The 23,452-nt window shown below is 42.7% G+C and overlaps 2 protein-coding genes across 2 annotated transcripts in view; one reads left to right on the top strand and one right to left on the bottom strand.

The window, feature by feature from the left end:
• Positions 1–13,840: 13,840 nt before the first annotated feature.
• Positions 13,841–19,362, bottom strand: LOC122846361 (tryptophan--tRNA ligase, cytoplasmic). The gene is made up of 11 exons (XM_044143277.1): positions 19,087–19,362; positions 18,676–18,799; positions 17,787–18,003; positions 17,585–17,693; positions 16,501–16,620; positions 16,200–16,382; positions 16,018–16,118; positions 15,741–15,853; positions 15,487–15,660; positions 14,491–14,631; positions 13,841–14,411 (listed from the first exon to the last, which is right to left on the bottom strand). The coding sequence occupies exons 2-11, from the start codon at positions 18,787–18,789 to the stop codon at positions 14,253–14,255; spliced, it is 1,431 nt and encodes a 476-aa protein (XP_043999212.1). The 5' UTR covers positions 18,790–18,799; positions 19,087–19,362; the 3' UTR covers positions 13,841–14,252.
• A 95-nt stretch (positions 19,363–19,457) lies between these two features.
• Positions 19,458–23,452, top strand: part of wdr25 (WD repeat domain 25) — a 28,395-nt gene continuing 24,400 nt past the window's right edge. The window contains exons 1-2 of the mRNA XM_044143286.1: positions 19,458–19,531; positions 20,966–21,572. Coding sequence (XP_043999221.1) covers positions 20,976–21,572 — 597 coding nt within the window. The 5' untranslated portion in view covers positions 19,458–19,531; positions 20,966–20,975. The remainder of the gene's footprint in view (positions 19,532–20,965; positions 21,573–23,452) is intronic.

Below are 23,452 nucleotides of genomic sequence, written 5' to 3'. Positions count from 1 at the left end.
CCGCTGACACAGGGGACAACCCGGCGTCCCGAATGGCAAGCCCATCCCCCACACCAACCACCCTGACCACGTGGCGCTCGCTGACACAGGGGACACCCGGTTAGGGTGTCCGGAATGGCAGGCCCCACACCCACAACAGCCACCCTGACCACGTGGCGCGCTCTGCCGCAGAGGACACCAGGTTAGGGTGTCCGAAATGGCAAGCCCATGACCACGTGGCGCTCCGCTGCCACAGGGGACACCCCGCCCGACAGGCCGGAATGGCAGGGCACAGGGCACAGCGCACAGGGCACAGGGCACAGCGCACAACCCACCCACCCACGCACCCACCAAGCCACCACCGACCCACCCGAGACCCTAAATGCCCTAAATAGTGGTGGCAGCGCACTGTGCTCACTCGGGACAAAGTCATTCGTCCGTCATAAGCACTGTGCTCGGTTCTAGTAGCCTGGCGGTGCCGTGAGGGAGTTCCTGGGCAAGAGTCCCGCCTGCCACAGTGCTCGGCTTACTCTGGGCTACTAACCGTTTCACTAACGGTTTTGCCGCTTAGGTTAGGTTAGGGTTCTCTTTTGCTTTCCCTTTCCTTTTCTTTCTCCCTGCCTCCCTCCCATCACATATAAGCACCGTCAGCCCATGTATGTGCACGGCTCCGGCCGGCGGCTCAGTGGCTAAGGTGCTCTCCTACCGCGCTAGAGGGAAGCGGGTCGAATCCCACGTGGGGCACTGACTTATCGCTGAGCTACTGGAGTCCTTCGGTGTTGCGGTGCCGAGAGCTGTGCCACTCTGCAGCTGAACTCCGAAGCATCGGCCGCAGCACTCACATCCATCTGAGTCAGAGGCCGGGCTGTCTGTCGACGACCCGCTAGACTATCGGAACTGGTTCTCCTTTGCGGGTCCACACACCAGTTGTCAGTTGGAAAATGACTGCATGCACTGCTGCGTGTGGATGATCCCGTTCCTGGGGAGATACCAGTAGGCTACTGAAACCGCTGCCGGAGACAACTTTTAGTTCTTTTCAGGGGGGGGGGGGCAAGATAAATCGGAACCCATTGTTCTCCAGCACCAACAGGTGCACTCATGAATCGGAACCCATTGTTCTCCAGAGCCATCAGGTGCTCGCGACCTCAAACTTTCACTTTATCAACACTTGACCTCCAGAGAACCGGGGCACAACATGGGGCTCTTTTGCCCGGGAACACACACACACACACACACACACACACACACACACACACACACACACACACATATTGAGTGGAAACATGTACATAAATGAACAAGGCCAGGAACACTGGAGCGAGACCAGATCTCAACCCCAGGCTTGACCCACACACACACACACAGACACACACACACACCTCCCTCACACACACCTCCGGAGAAATAGGAGGCTCAAGGGGAACCCGACTTGACCCCGACACGCACACACACACACACGGAGACACACGCACACACGCACACACACACGGCGCTCTTTTAACACGCAATCGCGTTAGGGACCTGCCACAAAGGAGAAGCGGCGCAGGTGCCCTCGTGGCAAGGCTCTGGCCGCAGCTAGGGGGCGCGCTGACCTCCCCCTCCCACCTCCGGAGAAATAGGAGGCTCCGGGGAACCCGACTCGACCCCAACGCCCGACCTCCGCAGAACCGGGGCACCACACGGAGCACTTTTAACCCCAGCCACAAGGGAACTGACAAGCGGCGCAGGTGCGCCCTCGTGGCAAGGCTCTGGCCGCTAGGAGCTAGGCTCTGGTGCTCGCCACAGACACACACACACACAGACACACACACATATTGAGTGGAAACATGTACATGAATGACCAGGCCAGGAACACTGGAACCGAGGCAGATCTCAACCCCAGACTCGAACTACAGAGAAACAAGGGCACAACATGGGGCTCTTTGCCCAGGTTCAGAGCACCAGAGGCCAGCGGGCTGGTGCCTCTGGTGCACACACACACACACACACACACACATATTGAGTGGAAACATGTACATGAATGAACCAGGCCAGGAACACTGGACCGAGAGCAGATCTCAACCCCAGGCTTGACCACAGAGAAACCAGGGCACAACATGGGGCTCTTTTGCCCAGGTTCAGAGCACCAGAGGCCCGTGGAGCGGGCCTCTGGTGCTCGGGAGAGACACACACACACACACATTTTCAGTGGAAACATGTACATAAATAAACAGGGCCAGGAACACTGGAGCGAGACCAGATCTCAACCCCAGGCTTGACCTACAGAGAAACCAGGGCACAACATGGGGCTCTTTTGCCCGGGAACAGAGCACCAGGGCCCAAAGCGGGCCTCTGGTGCTCGGGAGAGACACACACACACACACACATTTTCAGTGGAAACATGTACATAAATAAACAGGGCCAGGAACACTGGAGCGAGACCAGATCTCAACCCCAGGCTTGACCTACAGAGAAACCAGGGCACAACATGGGGCTCTTTTGCCCGGGAACAGAGCACCAGAGGCCCGCAAAGCGGGCCTCTGGTGCTCAGAGACACACACACACACACATTTTCAGTGGAAACATGTACATAAATAAACAGGGCCAGGAACACTGGAGCGAGACCAGATCTCAACCCCAGGCTTGACCTACAGAGAAACCAGGGCACAACATGGGGCTCTTTTGCCCGGGAACAGAGCACCAGAGGCCCGCGGAGCGGGCCTCTGGTGCTCGGGAGAGACACACACACACACACATTTTCAGTGGAAACATGTACATAAATAAACAGGGCCAGGAACACTGGAGCGAGACCAGATCTCAACCCCAGGCTTGACCTACAGACATCCAGGGCTCAACATGGGGCTCTCTTGCCCGGGAATAGAGCACCAGGGGAGAGACACACACACACACACACACACACACACACACACACACACACACACACACACACACACACACACACACACACACACACACATATTGAGTGGAAACATGTACATGAATGAACCAGGCCAGGAACACTGGAGCGAGAGCAGATCTCAACCCCAGACTTGAACTACAGAGAAACAGGGGCACAACATGGTGCTCTTTTACCCGACACACACACACACACACACACACACACACACACACACACACACACACACACACACACACACACCCTAAACTTGACCCCAAAGCTTGACCCGCCGGCCCTTGCCACAAAGGAGCCACGGCGCACATGCCCTCGTGGCACTCTGGCGGCAGCTAGGCGCCCTGACACTCCCCACCCACCTCCGGAGGAATAGGAGGCTCCGGGAACCCGACTCGGCCCCAACGCCCGACCTCCAAGAAACGGGCGCCTCACGGAGCTCTTTTAACCACAAACGGGTTAGGGCTGCCACAAGGAGGCTGCGCACGTGCCCTCGTGGCAAGGCTCTGGCGGCAGCTAGGGGGCGCGCTGACCTCCCCCACCCACCTCCGGAGGAATAGGAGGCTCCGGGGAACCCGACTAGACCCCGACGCCCGACCTCCGCAGAACCGGGGCACCACACGGAGCACTTTTAACCCCAGCCACATAGGACCAGCGGCACACGCCCTCGTGGCAGGCCCAGCGGGAGCTAGGAGGCCACCTCTGGTGCTCGACAGACACACACACACAGACACACACATATTGAGTGGAAACATGTACATGAATGAACCAGGCCAGGAACACTGGACCGAGAGCAGATCTCAACCCCAGACTCGAACTACAGAGAAACAAGGGCACAACATGGGGCTCTTTTGCCCAGGTTCAGAGCACCAGAGGCCCCCTCTGGTGCCACACACACACACATTTTCAGTGGAAACATGTACATAAATAAACAGGGCCAGGAACACTGGAGCGAGACCAGATCTCAACCCCAGGCTTGAACTACAGACATCCAGGGCACAACAAGGGGCTCTCTTGCCGAATAGCCTCTGGTGCTCACATTTTCAGTGGAAACATGTACATAAATAAACAGGGCCAGGAACACTGGGAGACCAGATCTCAACCCCAGGCTTGACCTACAGACATCCAGGGCTCAACATGGGGCTCTCTTGCCAGAATAGAGCACCAGGGGCCCGCAAAGCGGGCCTCTGGTGCTCGGGAGAGACACACACACACACACACACACACACACACACACACACACACACATATATTGAGTGGAAACATGTACATGAATGAACCAGGCCAGGAACACTGGAGCGAGAGCAGATCTCAACCCCAGACTTGAACTACAGAGAAACAGGGGCACAACATGGTGCTCTTTTACCCGACACACACACACACACACACACACACACACACACACACACACACACACACACACACACACACATATATTGAGTGGAAACATGTACATGAATGAACCAGGCCAGGAACACTGGACCGAGAGCAGATCTCAACCCCAGACTTGAACTACAGAGAAACCAGGGCACAACATGGGGCTCTTTTGCCCAGGTTCAGACACACCAGAGGCCACACAGCGGGCCTCTGGCTCACACACACACACACACACACACACACTCACACATATTGAGTGGAAACATGTACATGAATGAACCAGGCCAGGAACACTGGACCGAGAGCAGATCTCAACCCCAGACTTGAACTACAGAGAAACCAGGGCACAACATGGGGCTCTTTTACCCGACACACACACACACACACACACACACACACACACACACACACACACACACACACACACACATATTGAGTGGAAACATGTACATGAATGAACCAGGCCAGGAACACTGGAGCGAGACCAGATCTCAACCCCAGACTTGACCTACAGACAACCAGTGCACAACATGGGGCTCTTTTACCCGACACACACACACACACACACACACACACACACACACACACACACACACACACACACACACACACATATTGAGTGGAAACATGTACATGAATGAACCAGGCCAGGAACACTGGACCGAGACCAGATCTCAACCCCAGACTTGACCTACAGACAACCAGTGCACAACATGGGGCTCTTTACCCACACAGACACACACACACACACACACACACACACACACACACACACACACACACACACACACACACACACACACACACACACACACACCTAAACTTGAGGAAACTTGATGAATGACAAAAGGAGAACACTGGGCGACCAGATCTCAACCCCTAGACTTGGCAAGGCTCTGGCACAACATGGGGGCGCCCTGACACACACACACACACACACACACACACACACACACACACACACAACACACTCACCCCACGCCCGACCTCCACACACACAGGCGCCTCACGGAGCTCTTTTAACCCATAAGCAGGTTAGGGCTGTGCCACAAAGGAGAAGCTCGACGCGTGCCTCGTGGCAAGGCTCTGGCGGCAGCTAGGGGCGCCTGACCTCCCCACCCACCTCCGGAGGAATAGGAGGCTCCGGGAACCCGACTGACGAGCCCGACGCCACCTCCGAGAACAGGGGCACCACACGGGCCCTTTTAACCCCTGCCACAAAGGGACAAGCGGCCCTGCGCCCTGTGGCAAGGCCCAGCTCGGGGAGCTAGGAGGCCAGCTCCAGCAGCCTCTGGTGCTCGCCACAGACACACACACACACAGACACACACATATTGAGTGGAAACATGTACATGAATGAACCAGGCCAGGAACACTGGACCGAGCAGATCTCAACCCCAGACTCGAACTACAGAGAAACAAGGGCACAACATGGGGCTCTTTTGCCCAGGTTCAGAGCACCAGAGGCCCCCTCTGGTACACACACACACATTTTCAGTGGAAACATGTACATAAATAAACAGGGCCAGGAACACTACATAAATAAACAGGGCCAGGAACACTGGAGGCGAGACAGATCTCAACCCCAGGCTTGACCTACAGACATCCAGGGCTCAACATGGGGCTCTCTTGCCGAGGAATAGAGCACCAGGGGCCCAGAGCTGAGCCTCTGCACACACACACACACACACACACATATATTGAGTGGAAACATGTACATGAATGAACCAGGCCAGGAACACTGGACGAGAGCAGATCTCAACCCCAGACTTGAACTACAGAGAAACAGGGCACAACATGGTGCTCTTTACCCGACACACACACACACACACACACACACACACACACACACACACACACACACAGTGGAAACATGTACATGAATGAACAGGCCAGGAACACTGGAGCGAGAGCAGATCTCAACCCCAGACTTGAACCACAGACATCCAGGGCTCAACATGGGGCTCTTTGCCCCAGGTTCAGAGCACCACACAGGCCCACACACACACACACACACACACACACACACACACACACACACACACACATATATTGAGTGGAAACATGTACATGAATGAACCAGGCCAGGAACACTGGACCGAGAGCAGATCTCAACCCCAGACTTGAACTACAGAGAAACCAGGGCACAACATGGGGCTCTTTTACCCGACACACACACACACACACACACACACACACACACACACACACACAAACACACACACACACACACACACACATATTGAGTGGAAACATGTACATGAATGAACCAGGCCAGGAACACTGGACCGAGAGAAGATCTCAACCCCAGACTAGAACTAGAGAAACCAGGGCACAACATGGGGCTCTTTTACCCCACACACACACACACACACACACACACACACACACACACACACACACACACACACACACACACACACACACACCCTAAAGACCAAACTTGATACTGCCACAAAGGGCCATGGCATACACACACACACACACGACACACACGACATACACCCACCACGTGCCCTAACGCTCAAACACTCGCTTGATAGCCATGTGGCACCCTGCAGTGCACGGGCAGCATCATAGCCGACACGCCCGACATGTCCCCACCACGCGTGCTCTAACGCTCAAACACTCGCTTGATAGCCATGTGGCACCCCCGTGTGCACGGCATCATGGCGGACACGCCCGACATGTCCCCACCACGTGCCCTAACACCTCAAACACCGCTGATAGCCATGTGGCACCCCATCATGGCGACACGCCCGGACATGTCCCCACCACGTGCCCTAACACTCAAACACTCGCTTGATAGCCATGTGGCACCCATTAACGCGGCACCACGCACCCAGCCCCCTCCTTCCCAGCGCCATCCGTGGATTTCGCACATGCCGCGCCTCCAGAATGGCACTAAGGGCTCCCGAATGGCCCGTTCACGGGTATACCGGCGTTGCGCTTTTTACTTTCCCTGCCCCTAGGGAACATAAAGTGACATGCCGGCGTCAAATAACACGGGAAACACATGCCACCCGGGAAACTCGCACTAACCCCATGGTCCCCCTCACTCCTTTACTTTTTGAGTTATTGAGCTTGAGCACTCGACTTTTCTGGCTTTTATCCCTTATCCTAACCCTAACCCTAACCCTAACCCTAACCCTAACCCTAACCCTAACCCTAACCCTAACCCTAACCCTAACCCTAACCCTACCCAAAATGGTGTTTATTTAATAATGTCTTAGATTTGCAAAGTAAGGTTTGAGGGTGATACAGTAAATACTTTGCTGGCCATACTCACTTTGCGCACACAGAATGTCTTGCACAAAGTAAGGAAACCACATATTTTACTTACTAAACATTTTATTGTACATATTTGGGACTCCAGAAGAGTAATGGTTCTGGAGCACAATCCTTCCTGGACCATGTGTCACAGAAAGAGGGTTGCTAAAACTTTGATGACCAGACTTGGGACTAAATCACCCCTGGGATTGTTGAATGATGGGTGGATTTTGGAATTTGGGGGCTGATGGCTGTAGGCCCTGTGCATAAAATTTCTTAATTTAGGTTTAACCCTAACATAGGAATCAAATGGTTTTCAATGCTCTTCCTACAGCCTGTATACCAAAACCAAATAAAACTGCTCAGGAAAGAAACACATAACTGTGTATCAGATCCCAGCCATTTCTGTCCAAATCACAGAAATGCCTCTTTGTGTTCCATTACTAAAATATAGTAGGTGATTTGCAGGGGAAATTTTACTTTACAAATTACTGACATGACCTGTTCAAATGAGATTAATAAAATAGACAATCTCTGCAATAATAATAATCTCTGGAATAAACTTGTCTGTCAGAATGGTGTTTTTGCATAATAAACAAGAACGATTGGGCTTGCCATCGAAATGCATAAGGAAGGGCAGCGACTGACTTGTGAAGCTGGCATTTAGAACTACCTGCTGTTTTGAGCATTATAGAACTGATTTAACCCAACCACTGATACACATTGGATTAGTGTGGCCATTTAAAATGAAGCTTACTGAAAATTTGAAAATAAAAGCCTCAATATTCCTATTAAGTTAGTGCACTGCCTTAGTCTTTACTATCTTGTTCTCTCAGGCTAGAGGGTGACAGAGGAGCTCGGGCAACCAGTGGGTATAAGCCACGGCATCACGAGGAAAGGATATCAAAGAAACCATAACAGAGTCTTCTCAGGAAGTCACGGAAAGCACCATGACTGGCAAAACACTCAGGCGATGAAGTGCTGAAAGTCTGCTTCTCATATACTCCTGCATGATGAGCTGATGCAACTCAGGTGTGCTGCAGTGTGGACACACCTAACCAAGGCGGTGGTCTCTGGCGCCCTCTGGTGGGTAAACAGTAAAACAGCAGGAGAAAAAGAACCCACAAAGAAGAACCAAAAAACCCCGGTACCCAACACAGGGAAGGTCCGGCTGTCAGCAGCTGTGATTAATGGAGCAGCTGAAAGATTCCAGGGACGATGGAGATATGATCAGCTTATTTGGGAGGTGGACAATGTGGAGCCCTTTCCAAGAATAAACTGTGAAAGAAGTAAATTGTAAATATTGATTTGTGAAATGAACTGTCAGTCTCACTTTTTGAGATTAATGTTGTCATCTTGTTGAGCGCAAAGCAATAAAGTCTAGCACAAGGAGGAGGGGGGACTCAAAAACAGCTTTAGCCACTTAGTGATGCTTGTTCACTTCCATCAGACTGAAGCTTAGTTTCAATAAAAGGTTAAAAAAAAGATGATCTGTGACATTGATCCAGATTGAAGCTCAGTTGACAAGAAGATAATCTGAATATCAGATAAACTGTTTTCCTTTGATGTCTGAATAAAAAAGCTGGGTTTAAATGATGCTTTTGGTGGCTACAAATGGGTAATAAGGTTGTTATAGGTGTGAGACAGACTGATGTCAGAAACATTTCTACAGCATTTAGTTACTTTTATTTTAATTTGTTTAGTTTTGTATTGAAAACCTGTTATAAAAATAGCCATAAATCACTGTATGATTATTGAGTTATCAATCTGTCTGAAGAAGTTGTCTATCAGTAACTAAGAGAAATTTAAAAAAAAATTCTGAGTCTAAATGTTGTCAAGAACAATATTCACTGTTTAACCTGAAATCTATTTTCTGCTGCTTCCATAGAGGCTTAAGGTTACTGTTGTAGAAAAGGATGTTGATTAGTTATGTATTGTTTCCAATCCCAGCCCGGCTCTTTGGGACAGAAACACAAAATGGTTCAATCAGGCAGAACCTATTTCGTATGAGGAGAGGAAGGGGAATCAAAGTGCATAAAACTATTTTCTTCTGAGAGTTTGTGACTATCAGATGTAGTTTAATGCTTCAGATCGAAATATTTATGAGACTTTCTGAACTTCCCACATGATTAGTGAAAGAACAAATCTAAACACAAATGGACAGAAACTAGTTTCAGAAAGTGTAGGAGTTAAACAAAATGTCACATTTGATTTTTTTCTCTCTTTGGAATATCCATGCTGTTCTCTCAGAATACAGATTATTGTCAATGAAAGATGAAATACGTCTGTCTGATTTTTTTACAAGCAGATTTTTAATGCAGAACTTGGAAATTATGGACTAGTAAGAACTGCTTTGTGATGTTTCATTCATAGATATGATGATGACAGTGAAAGGTGTTCTGCAGCTCAAGCACATGTTTTGATTTATTTGATGCAATATTTCTGTTTATAAAGAATTGCATTAGAGAGCACAGATTAAAATCATAATAATAATCAGAAAAATGATGCCCCACTTTCTTCCTTTTATTTCTGTTTATACAGAAACCATCACTAGATGGCAGCACACGTCTATGTAAATACTTTAAAGTTTCTCTGCTGTTTTACTGAGGAAACCAATCAGTGAACATTTAGTTTGTTCCTCCTCTAAACTCATCTATGATGATGAGAAAGTAAAACTGATGCAGCTCTTTTCCTGCGATGCCTATTCATTACTTCTCACATCCCCATTTAAAGCTGCAGAGGTTTCAACATGGAGGTGGTCTCTAATCACTTTGATAACTGTTTCCATTAAATTAATTCAAGTTAATTGATTACATGCTAAGTGGCAGATTCTCTTCCTTTGTCTCCCTCATTTCAACAAATAAGAGTCAGAGGCCGGCGGCTCCCAGCAGCTGGGTCCGTTTCTACGGAAACCAAGCGAGGACAGCGCCTGCAGCATTTAGTTTCCTTTAATTACCATTTACATAGCAGGATAATCATTATTTTTTATGTCTCTGTTGGGAACTGGAGTTTTGGTTTTCTCTGTGTTATTTCTCTGTTTACCTGCTGCTTCCACCTTCCTCCACCAGATGGTGACAAGAGGCTGTACACCTTGGAGGGCGTCGCCCCTGACTCTCGGCAAACCTGTGATTCATCACTCATCATGCAGGAGTATATGAGAAGCACTCCCCTTGGCTTAGTCACTGCCTGTAGAATCGACTAGTTGACTTTAACTTAACTGGTCTCCCAACATATAAAAGATTAATTTATCATGTCCAAATCTACAGAAATTCAAGAACAGATACAAAATAAACCAAATTACATCTATTGAAAACATTTAGATGTGACAAAAAAGCAAAAACAGAAGGACTCTATAAGATGGGTTATAGTTTTTACAGTGCTGAGATGCACAGTAATCTGTGATTTATTTATGTGATGTTTCATAAGAGCTATTTTAATTTAAGTTCTTTTTTTTACAACAAAATGTAGAGCTAAACCTGCTTTTATAAGGAATTGTTAGAGAAATTGTATGTACTATTATGTTATCAAACATTTGCTTCTTTTGTTCATGCATCATGAATGTCGAATAGCCTTAACTGTTTCTCAGTATGTTGAAGGGAGCTCTGCTGAAGGATGCAGTCAGCCAGCGTCAGCTTGGTCAAATCAGACAGCTGATGGATGGATGAAGAGAGCTGACCTTTTGTGTTTAGAACAAGATAGCTTATAGCATAGTGGTGCTAATTAGCCGTGATGTTAAACCATAACTTACATTGCAGCTTCATGTGTTTTGTTTCCTGCCTTTTGCTTCCTTCAGAGCTGCAAAGTGCATGTAAAAAGGGACGTCTGTTTCAATAGAGGAGTCGGCAGGACGTTCTGAGCGGGTAGAGATTGTAACTGCAGTACGTCTCTGTCCGTTCTCACCAGTAAAAACAATCTCACTCTCTTGTCTTTCCTCTTTGTGTCTTGTATTTTGATGTTCTAGGTAGTTTAAACCTGACAGGAATATAAATTATTTTAGAATTAAATAGTTATATCAAAACTCAAACCTTATCCTGGTGTTTGAACATCTGCTTTTGAAACTCAAATTGAAATTTTGTGCAGAAACAAATTAAATATGCTCCTTTCAATTGTAACTGTTCCTGATGTAATTTAGCAATAATACTGATCTTAACAGTGACCTATTATACAAAATTCATTTTTTGCATGTTTTTATTCTTTCATTTGGGTCTTAAATCCTTAAAAAAACATCCAGCAAATTGTTTGAAAATAAGTTGTTTTTTGGTGTTTTGAAAATCAGCCATTTCAGAAACCATAAGAATGTAATGTCACAAATAAGCAGTCTCTGCCCGTTACCTAGCAACCCCAGCAAAGCCCGACCGTTACCTAGCAACCCCAGCAAAAGGTAACTTGTATGTAAAAAGAACATTTTCTGACCAGCTCTGTACATTATGTGGTTTGATTTTGTTTGGATTATAAACATTGTGTATGCAGGTTAATTTAACTCATTTTGCTGGATCTGCTTGTTAAAACACAAATCTTTGTTTTATTTAATCCTTTATTTTGTTTTTTATTTTTTCTCCTTTTTACATTCATTAGTTTTAGATCTGGACATCATCAAGTCTTTATTTGTCAAGGCATGGCACCAAAATACAGTGTTTGAAGAATTAAATAGCTATATCAAAACTCACTCATGAACATAAATGCAGTTAATTTGGACTTTTTAATGATGCATTTGAATATTTTTCTCCAGGGTTGGATGATAATGAAACAAAAAAAAAAAAAATTTTTTAAAACAAGAATTAGCTGCACGTTTTAATTCTCTAATCAACACAGGTTAAGAAATATACATGCAGGCGTGCTGCGGTGGCGTAGAGGTTAGGGCGCCCCACGTTTGGAGGCCTTGAGTCCTCGACATGGCCGTCGCGGGTTCAATTCCCGGACCCGACGACATTTGCCGCATGTCTTCCCCCCACTGCTTCCGCCTTTCCTGTCAGCTTACTGTTGTATAAGGGACACTAGAGCCCATAAAAAGACCCCGTGGAGGGGAAAAAAAAGAAATATACATACACTTATAAATGCAGATAACCTTCCTTGTTTTCTCACAATTATCCTTCTGGCTGGATATGTGATAACTATTTTTATTTTTTATTTTATGCATTTATTTACACCTTTCTGACCAAACCACCACTCATTCAACTTTATGTGATTAAAAAAACCTGCTTTTATGATTTATAATTTGCTTTAAAAGTAAAGTTTGACTTACTTCACCTGGTTTTCGATATGGGCAGTTACCCAGGGCGGCATTATGAAGGGCCGGGCCACCCATGAGCTATAAAATAAAAGCAAATATTTTCTTGTACCATTCATTTCCCCAGGGTCTCGACAGTGACACTCAGCTGACACTGCTTCTCTGCTTCATTTAATCACCAAACAATCCTGCCGTATCGCCATCACTGCAACATGACCAAACCTTCGTCCCCTCCAGAAAAACAAACAGGAACAAAATGGAAATAAAGATTCAAGCTTCACCAATTTGGAGAAACCAAAATGCCTTCTAGACAGAAGTTTATGGTCTTATAAGAAAGATTAATGAGTGTCAGACTTAATAAGCCCAACAACACTGCAACAATGGTAGCATTATGCTAAAGGGTTAGCCATTGTAGATAAAAAGGACTGAATGTCCACCATAAAACCTTGGAAAATTTTGGGGGGTTTTATTTAAGAAAATTTATGAGGTTGCTCTCAAAATAAAAATTTTCAATTTTTCAAACTCAGAAATGTCAATTTTTTTTAAAACCATCTACAGTTGTCCACGTACACCATCAAAGGGTCTTGCATGTGGTGGAGAATTGTACAGAATAGCTGGAATATCTTGTGTCCAAACTTTTTGTAACATGGGTCAAAGATATTGAGTCAAAATCAAGCAAATATAGTCATCAGATTTTCTTTTGGTTTTTTTATAGGACACAGATGTTATTCACCATTGATCCAAAACCCAAGAAATGATTTTGCATGTTTGCAGTATTAAAATGAAAGCAAATAGTTTTCAAATTCTTTTGTCCTGCTTCATGGAAAAAAGTTGTATCATTTTTTGATTTATATTTTAATTCAGGGTGAGAGTCAGTTTGCACTTTGGACACCAAAGATTCATATTCCTTCAATAGGAACAGTACTTTGATATAAAGAAACATCATAACTGTGTTTTAAATGCATGGAATGAATAACATGAAGCTTTTGGAAACAAAGCCTCAATCCATTAGATTTTTTTTGTGCCTAACCATTTGATTTATATTAATGCAACCATTTTTTCCAAGAGTATAACATTGGCTTTATCAGTACACCCAATTCTGTTTTCTTAAAATTTATTTCAGTTATGCGCTGCATGATGTTCAACTCTGAAAAACCATAAAAAATGCATCATTAAAAGCCCAAAAAGTAACCACAATAACGTCGTTTTGTTTTTGGAACAGAGTGTTGGTGGCTCAAACTGTGAAAGTATTAGTGTGATAAAGTCGTCCCATTTACAGGGTTGCATTCACGGATGTGAGAAGTTAAATTTCCACACAAGACTTATGAAACGGATGATTTTTGTTTGTCTTTAAGCAGGATTCAAAAAACATGCCTTTCACTTTCACTCCTGAACAACAATATGTGCATTTGCTACAGAATGAGCAGCTTCTCTGTTTCCTCGAGTTATAGACGACTTCAAATGGAGGAAAAAAAAAAAAGCAGAGCACAACAAACACGGTTCTGTGAGCTACAAGTTAAAATTTAAAGGCCTGAGTGTCATGAACTGCTTCACTAATTCATCTGTGACTTGTTCACGTCTCTCTTGATGCTGCGCAATCATCGGCTGCAGAGTCTCAATCAATATCTTCTTCAGTTCGCCTGTTAGCAGAGCGCCGCTCGTGTAGTCCTGCAAAGAGACGAAGATGAGTGGGATTAGATGAACGATGGATTAAAAAAAGAAAGAACAAGTCTGTTTTCTTCTTCACCAGTCTGATTTTCTCCAGCTGCTCATCGTCCTCGAGGAAGAAAGTCAAATACATGAAGGAGACGTCTACGTCTGCGTTCCCTCCGTACTTCCTGTGTTCCTCCACCGTGTCCTTCCCTCCAGAAAACGCGTGTTTGTTAATCTGTAGGGAATAATTAGAGGTGAGGGAAGTTGGCAATGTAAATCTAATCTGATTAAGCAGGCATTCACACCAGCCCTTTGTAGTCTGCTTTAATCAAACTTCAGTCAGTTTGTTTAGAAAGTCTGATTAGTTCAAGGAAGTGAGAATGCACAATCAAACTCTGAAAAAAGTAAAGTGGTTCTACTTTTTGCAGGCCAAGAAAATAAGGAAAACAAACTAAGATTAAGCAAATAAAGTAGTAATATTTTTGTCTTTTGATCCAATCGCTGATCCAGTTATTTTAGGCTTGGTTTGTGTCACTTTCTTTCAAAATTATTGCTATATTTACAAAAGTTTAATAAAAGAAATAAAAGCAGATTTGGGTACAGCAAAGTCGACTTCTCAGTACAAGTCTAGATTAACATGGTTCTACTTATTATAAAAGTTTTATTGTAAAAGTTGTAGTACTTTGTGTTGTACTTAACATTTTCCATTGCAGGAAAATTATGTCAGTAATATTTTTACCCTGACTTAAAATGAAAAGTCTAATAAAGAAATTTGTATCATTGGTAAAGTGAACTCTGGTGCGGTTTGAATGCAAGAACATAGGAGAAAGCTCCAAAAGCAGGAATTGGACTAAAACGCAGGGAATTCTGGGTAAATACAACCAAAACAAACATGTTAGCTTAGTGCTAGCAGGAGAAATTTTTATGTCTTTTACTAAAAACAAAAAAGAAATCCGTTTTTGTTTAGATTTTGAAAGAAAGGAAGTTGCGCTCAGTGTCTTCTTCAGTGCTTCTTGATGCAGAGCCCCCACAGGCCAGGAGGGGAACAGATTTTTCAACAGGCTGTCTGATAACAGACAACCTAAATCACCTTGTTCTTGATCTGCTTCGGCGTGTCAGTGAGGAATATGGAGGAGTTAGCGTCGCTAGCGCTCATCTTCGTCTGCGCCCCCTGCAGGGCAGGGAAGAAGGTGGAGTGCAGCAGGGCTGGTTTCGGGTAACCGATCCTCGGAGCAACATCGCGGGTCATCCTGAAGTAGGGATCCTGTGTGACAGACAGAAAAACTAATTATTTTGTACAATAGACATATCGCTGCATTCCTTCCTCCATCTTGTGGTTCTGACCTGATCAATGGCACAGGGGATGAGGCACTGTATGTCTTTTCTGTTTCCGAACACATGAGGGAAGGAGTTACTGAAGGATGGCGCAGCCTGGATGGCTGGGAAGCTGATCTTTCCTGGATGGAGAACAAAACACAATAACTGTTCAAACATATACTGGGAAAATATGAGACTCTTAAAAGATTACCTTATCTGGAGACTGAAATCTATTCTCAAGTTAATCTAAACAGGTTGAATTAGTATATATTTAAGACTCATTTCACTGTTTTCAACCGCTTACCGATGCAGTCACTGTCCGTAAAGCCAAAGATGCCTTTAACCTGGTTAAACGTCACATGCTTCTGGATCCTCACCACATTTCGGTAGAACTCAGGGGAGGAACTAAAGTGAAAAACAAACAACACTATAAAAAAACACTCTAATTTCACAGTGTTCTCTCTTTAGTCTCCAGTTTGGTTTTACCCCATGTAGTCGAGGTCAGAGAAGATAAAGGTCTTGTTGATGTCAAAGCCACAGGCGATAATGTCCTTGGCGTTTTCCATGGCAAAGCGGTGGCATTCTTCAACAGTCAGGTCCTTCCACAGGTACTTCTCATCATCTGTCAGCTGGATCACCAGCGGGATGTCGAACACGTCCTGGAGCCATCTGGAACCAGGAGTTCAGTGCAATTTGCTTCATTCTGATAGTCAGAACTGCATCTTTTGGTCAGCGTTTAAATCTACGGTGTAGTAGTGACGTACATATGCAGGGAAACAGAACTCACTTGGTGAAGATAAAAGGGATGAGGTGACCAACATGCATGGCCTCTGAGGACGGCCCTCTGCCAGTGTACAAGTAGAAGGACTTGTGCTTCTCGTACGCGTCCAGTACCTGATGCATATCTCTGCAAAGCAAAGGGAGAAAAATTAAGTTTATTCCTCTGTATCCAATAATATTTCACTGTGATTTTATGTTATCTACACAAAGTAGCGCAAAGAGGGAAATGAAATGCTTTGCAGCACACAAAACGTAAAAAGTGTGCCAAGCATTTGTGTTGAAGCTTCTTGGATCGGTTTCATTGCATAAAATCCACAGCAATAAAGTCTAATTGTGTCTGATTTTATCGCAATAAATATGTGAAGTTACAGTAAAAAAGATGTTAGGAACATCAGAAAACAACAGGAAGACCAAGAAAAAGAAATAAATAGTCCTGTTTCAGTTGGTTACAAGGCAAACGGGGACACAAAAAATTGTGTTTATTATATTGTTTATCATTTATTGTGATAAATTTTTTCTACCAGCTGCACCTGCAGTGAAAGTTAGTGAATATGCAATAAACTAGACCAAGTATTTTGGTCTAGTTTATTGCACAAATATCTTAGTACACTGACAATAAGACAAAACTAACTTATAAGTAACTTTTAAACAAGTTATAGGAGCTTGTTTTAAGTCAATAATTCCTTAAAATTGCTGGAAATTGTTTTAGTTCCATGGATAGAATATGATACATTAAAAAAAACACATTTTTCCCCAGTTATAAGTGAAATAATCTGCCAATGGAACTAGTATTTTTTCATCAATGTTAAGCAATCACTGACTTAAAGCTCTGATATCTTCCTGAAAAGTTACTCATAAGTTGGTTTTGTCTTATCTTAAGTATACTAAGATGTTTGCACAGTAAACTAGACCAAAACTGCTTGGTGAGATTTTGTTTTTGCAGTGAGGGAGCTGAAAACAATCAGAAATAATTTTTATTTCCAAAAGATGTGAAAAATTATGCTAAATTATGCACTAAAATATGTGAAAAATGTGAAAGGTTTTATATTAATATGAATAATATGTCAGTTATTAATTGGAAGAACAAACACCTGTGTGAGAAAAAAACTCCTCTTCGTAGGAAGCGATGGGGCTTCTGTCCACAAACCTTCTCTATTCTATCCACCAGCTCCTGGTCGATTTTACTGCTCCCAAACCTCACTAAAAAATAAAAAAATAAGAGAAAGCAATGTTTATCAATCCGCCATAATGGATTATCCCTCCCCTCAGACTTGAAGCTAACTGGACTCTCACCTATTAATTTGTCATAATCGACTCCCTTGGCATTGGTGGTTGAGACGGTCCATGGATCCACTGTGTCGTCCTCACCGGCGCCATCTGCTGCCGGGCCGTTGTTCGGCGCAGCATCGTTCACTGACGGTGGACATCCTGCTTTGTAGTCCTGCCCAGTCATCTGTTTGTAGTCCATTTTCAGCTTCAGTAGCAGCTGGACAGCAGCATCAACCTCAGCCTGCAGAAAAATAAATAAAAGAGGGGGGAAAAAAAACAACAATATCATCTATTAGGCAAAAAATAAAACTAAGTAAGATTATCTATATTGCTTTTTTCTCTTAATTTTTACTGTCTCCAGATTAGTAATGTATATAAAAATTATGTAATCTTTTATATTATAATGAAATGATGGACATTTGTTTATCACTGAAAGATAAGATAGTAAATATAAAAAATATTTTTAAATAACCTGTTTCCTTCATTGTCTAGAAACAAGGCAAGAGATAATTTAAAAATCACATTGACTTTTTAAACTTCTGTTACTGATAAAAAAAATAAAAATCTAGTTTTCCTACAGGTTGTTCATGTCCAAATTCTACATTTTCCAGAGTTGAGTTTTCAGTTCTTTTCAGTCCATTTTTACAGTACAAATATATCAGCGCACTATAAATTTAAGGTGGATAAATCCAGCTTTAAAAATGGAAGTTGCAAAAATTATGGAGCAGACTGATGACTCACTCCCAAATATGTTTTATATAGAAACGCTATATAAACACCATGTCGATATATTAAATGATGAGACAGAATAGATCCCCTTTTTGGAAATAATTATTTAATGTTGTTGATGAACTTTCCTAAGCAGGAACATAATTAGTTTTATTCTTTTATTTTTGTTGGAAATGTGCCTTACTTTATCAGCTTTGGCTGACTTCAGGGACCTCACTTTTTCCCCTTGTTCGCTGAGTTTCTCATAAAGCTCCATGGGAGTGCTGGCTCCTTCCACGTCTCCTTGACAGTCTGTCATCTCCTTCACACTGGTATAATTTAAAAAATTTAAACAAATAGAACAATCAGTCTTTAAACAGAAAAATAAAACAGATTTAAAGCTCTGACATGTCTATATTTCCTCCTTCCGTAGCACAGAAGGTGTCCATATGTGAGCATTTATCAGAGCTAGCTTGGTAAATCTGGCTAATCGTTGCTAATATTCTGCATCAAAATGGAAAAAAAAAGAGAGAGCTGATGTGTTCAATAATTTTAAAAAACTATTGAGCTTAAAGACTTATAAGAAATATCCGGTTATTTTTCTGTTCTATTATACCGTTAAGCTGACAGCTCCCTCTTTCAAATTGCATCAGCCTGTAAAGAGCCCGGTGTCCGGATCTACTTCTTCCCCGTTCAAACGCGCCGTGTTCGAAAGGTTCCGATCATCACGAATCCGCGCAGTCAAGAAATTTAGTCTAACTCATATAAATGTTATAAGGACAGTATAAAACATCCATGCTATTTCGTTCATAACAAAAAAAATACTAAAGATATTTCAGAAATTATGATTTCAATGAGCAGGACGTGCCTGTTCCTGGTTCCTACCCAATGTTTTTAAAATAAAAGCTTTTAAACGTAGAAAGACGATTTCCCCATCGGAACAAAACGAAGCGATGCGTTTATTCTGAAATTCTCTCACTGACATTATTTTGCCGGATGTTGAACAAAGCAATCTAATGTGAACACTACGAAGAGAAATTAAGGAGTTTTCCAAAGTTCAGGTACAACAATGGAGTGCAATTATTAAACTGCTTTTATTTTGTATTATTAGCTCATAAACTAGAAAGGACAACTATGAACGTTAGCTATATCTGCTAGCTGCTGGCTAATAAACATGAAAGGCATTGAGACAGACATTGCTAGTATATAACAAGCACAGAGTGCCAAATTTATTTATACTAAGTATATATATTTGTAACCTTTCAGCTACAAACTTAAATTAATTTCATTTCATTGTGATTTATGGCATAGACCAAGAGAAATATGCACCTACAAGCAAAATTCTAAATGTGATATTTTCATTGATTATTAGCAAACGTGTCGGGGGGAAATGACAACACATAGGCTAAAGCAAAAAACAAAAAAAAACTGGTTTGGTTATTAGTGAGAAAATATTCGATCATCAACTACAACATAAAATGGAACGTGGTTTTAAAACATTTATTTTCCAATAAAAAAAATGAGAAGTGTGGCGTGCATTTGTACTTAGCTTCAGCAATCTTCCAGTTAAATCTGACTCCAGCTTTTCAAGTATTGAAGTGACAAAAAACTTAAAATGCCTGAGCTTTATTTTATTTTGTAGCATCATAGTTAGGTGGGGTGACAACAAATTTTAACGTAACACTTTCCAGAACATTATTTGTGAGATTTGTGAAATTCTTATATTATACTTCAACTGTTACATCATGTAATATTTTAGGAAATCTAATAAAATTTAGAAACAGTAAGTACTGGACTCATTATGAAAGGTTTATAGTAACTGTTTAATGTAGAAGAATTAGGTATATTTAAAATAAATTCCACAGTTACATTTATTGTTGGAGAGATTTCTAGTTGCACCAAAAATTGGGTCAAAATTGATTTTTGCTAAAACTGATTATTCCTAAGCCTGCTGCTTTAAGCAATAATTCAATGAATAGGATGATAACTTAAAACAAACACAATAATTTCCATTTGCGTGATTTCTTTCTGCCAAAAACTGGATGACAAAACTCCTCAGTCTGGTGCTTTGGTCTCATCTAGTCCTTCATTTTAAGGACAGTCTTGTTTACAAACACTTCATAACTAATTTTATTTGTTGTTTTTTAATTTATTTTAAACATTTTAAATGTCTTCTGGTTATAGTGTTAAATATTCCGTAGAATTTAAAGTTTATTGATCTTTAAGAACGTGTTCTTGCATTATTATGCCACTAGCATTAAGTTACTTGAAAATGGTATCAAAACAACAATATTATAATTTATCACAGTAACTTCTGGGAAAATTTATTGTCCAGTAACATTTGTTATTATGACAGGCCTGCTGACTATTAAACATTCTCTTGTTTCTTTCTCTGATTTTATCTGTTTGTTGTTGTAGATTTTGAATTGGCCACTAGATGCCGCTTGTGGACCATAGATGAATTAATGAAACTATATTTGTTTTCTTATTTTCAGTCAGGTGAAGATGTCTTCATTGGTGACCTATGATGACTCAGAGGATGAGTCCTGCAATCAGACGGAGGAAGAACAATCAGACCCGTCTGGATTTAATAGTGTCAATGTAAAGCCCAGACCTGCAGGTTCAGAAACAGTTTTAGGACAAAGTAGCTCTTCTTTGTTGTATGTTTACCCAAAGATACCACACTGGGATAGGAAGTACCATAGCAGAAACGAAGGGAAACATTTTAAAGACAGATCTGCTTGTCTCACTTTCTCAAAAAGTGTCGCCGATGGTTCAAATCCCGCTAAAAGGCGGCCATCTTCTCTCCCTGGTGTCAGACCGTACATCCCAAAGAGACAAAGACAGTCAGAGGAAACAAAATGCCCTGAGAATCACCCAGAACATAGTTTGGAGAATCCAACCAGGAAAGATCCAGTTCTCTTTGATGTTTCACCAAAAGTGAAGCCTTACCTTGGTGAAAAACCCAAATCATCCGGGACGCCCAGGAAGCTTTTAATGAGCCTGGAAGGCCACCAGGGGGCAGCCAACACGGTGCAGTGGTGCCCCTTGCCTCACGTTAGCCACCTGCTGCTGTCCGCCTCCATGGACAAGACCTTTAAGGTAATGACAGCCCCCACTTACTGCTGAATTGATGACATTTAGGATGGACGGCCATGAAACACCGAACCTTTAGCCAGAACCCACCGGACTGGCCTCTGTTATTTAAACAGCCTTCAAAGCTGAATGTTATTTACTGGAATTTAAATTATGATGCATTTTTTTGGCCTGCTTTATTCTGAGCAACATTTTTATTTTGCACTTTGCATCAAAATATTTATTTATTTCCATTTTTTGGGGGGATGAAAAATCAACTTTTACAATGCTATAATTTTTACTTTTACTTCAGTAGTTTTATTAAGTATTGCTAGTCTTACTTGAGTAAAATGTCTTGATCGTCTACCCACTGAATGAGGAACAAACATGTTTTTGTTGAGTCTGGTGTAATTTTGAAATATTTAATGACTGATTTTTATATCAGTTACTCAGTACTTGGACTTTTTGCCAAATAGTTTTTTACTCTAACTTGAGTAGTTTCTTGGATGGTTACTTTTTACTTTTACTTGAGTAAAATTATGTTGAAATAGTGCTACTTTTACTTTGGTATAATTTTTGAATGAAAAAAGTTTTGTTTTTAAAAAAAAATCATATAAATTTTTTATACACAGAATTCTATATTTCAACTGTTTATTTTAATCATGACTTACAGGTAAATATAACGCAAAATTTAGTTTATTTAAAAACCTCCTGAAGTTTGGGTCACATTCCACATTCCGCTGCACCGTTACCTAGCAACCCCAGCTGATCCTAGTCTGTTACCCAGCAACCCAGGCAGAGCTCCAGCACATTTGGTCACCTGGTTTTACTGCTGTATGCGCTGCAGAGTGGCTGGAAAAGACAGAAAGTGTTTTGTTGTTGACTTGCCAACCAGAAACCACTTGCTCCATTCTTGGTAGTTGTGCAGGAGGCTCCATTTCAGTTTTTTAAAGATCTACAGTTGTATAATTGCGCATTTGTCACTTTAAATCCAAATAAGCTGCTGCTGGCCACGCCCCCCAAATCATCATTTAAATTCAAAAGTGAAAATAGCTGGAAACAGGCGGAACTGAGCAGAACTACAGTCTCATTATTTAAGAATGATTTTGTGCAAAATATATAATAAAAATGTTTTGCATAGCCCATAGATCTACCTTAATTTGTTTTTTATTATTAGGAATTATACTGAGTAACCTTAAAAAGGATCTTCCGCTCATCTGGGTTGTTGGTTCTCGTGTCTCTCATCCTCTTCTGGAGATGCAAACATTACTTTCATTTCAAGGTAGATGACTTTATTTCTGTTTCAGGAGTGGCTGAACATAAGTAACATATATTAGATTTGTATTCCTGTGGTGTCTTCACCTTATGAATCTGTCCAAAACTCTTGAATGGACTTTCCTTCATGATCATCTCAAGGCTGCTGTTATGCTTGTTTCTATCACATTTTTTCCAATAATTATCTTTTTTTGTAATGTGTTTTTTTTTTTTATTGTGGCTTATAATTGGTGAGTCAGCAGTCTTTACCATGATTAAGTTGACCATAATTTAGGGCTAACAATACATATCGCGATAGACACTTGATCAATATCAACAGATAATAAATCTGAGAAAATAGTCAATATTCTATATATTAGATCAGTGGTCCCCACCTCTGGTCCTCAGGGCCCATTGTCCTGCATATTTTAGGTGTTTTCCTGCTGCTGCACATCTGGGTTAAATGAACAGGTGATTAACCGGCTTCTGCAGCAATTGCAGAAATGCAAAGAAGGTAAAGCAGTCATATGAATCAATTTTCGTGGACAATGTTGTAGTGAAGACCAAGACCAGCGCCCCGTGCCACATGACACATTAAAATGTGAAATATGATCAAAATTGCCAATCAAATTGATCTGAAAGATTCACATTCC

The sequence above is a fragment of the Gambusia affinis genome, linkage group LG16 (genome assembly GCF_019740435.1).
Source record: "Gambusia affinis linkage group LG16, SWU_Gaff_1.0, whole genome shotgun sequence".
Classification (NCBI taxonomy): Eukaryota; Metazoa; Chordata; class Actinopteri; order Cyprinodontiformes; family Poeciliidae; genus Gambusia; species Gambusia affinis.
Note: the sequence above shows the minus strand (reverse complement) of the source record. Positions and strands in the feature narration are given on the sequence as shown.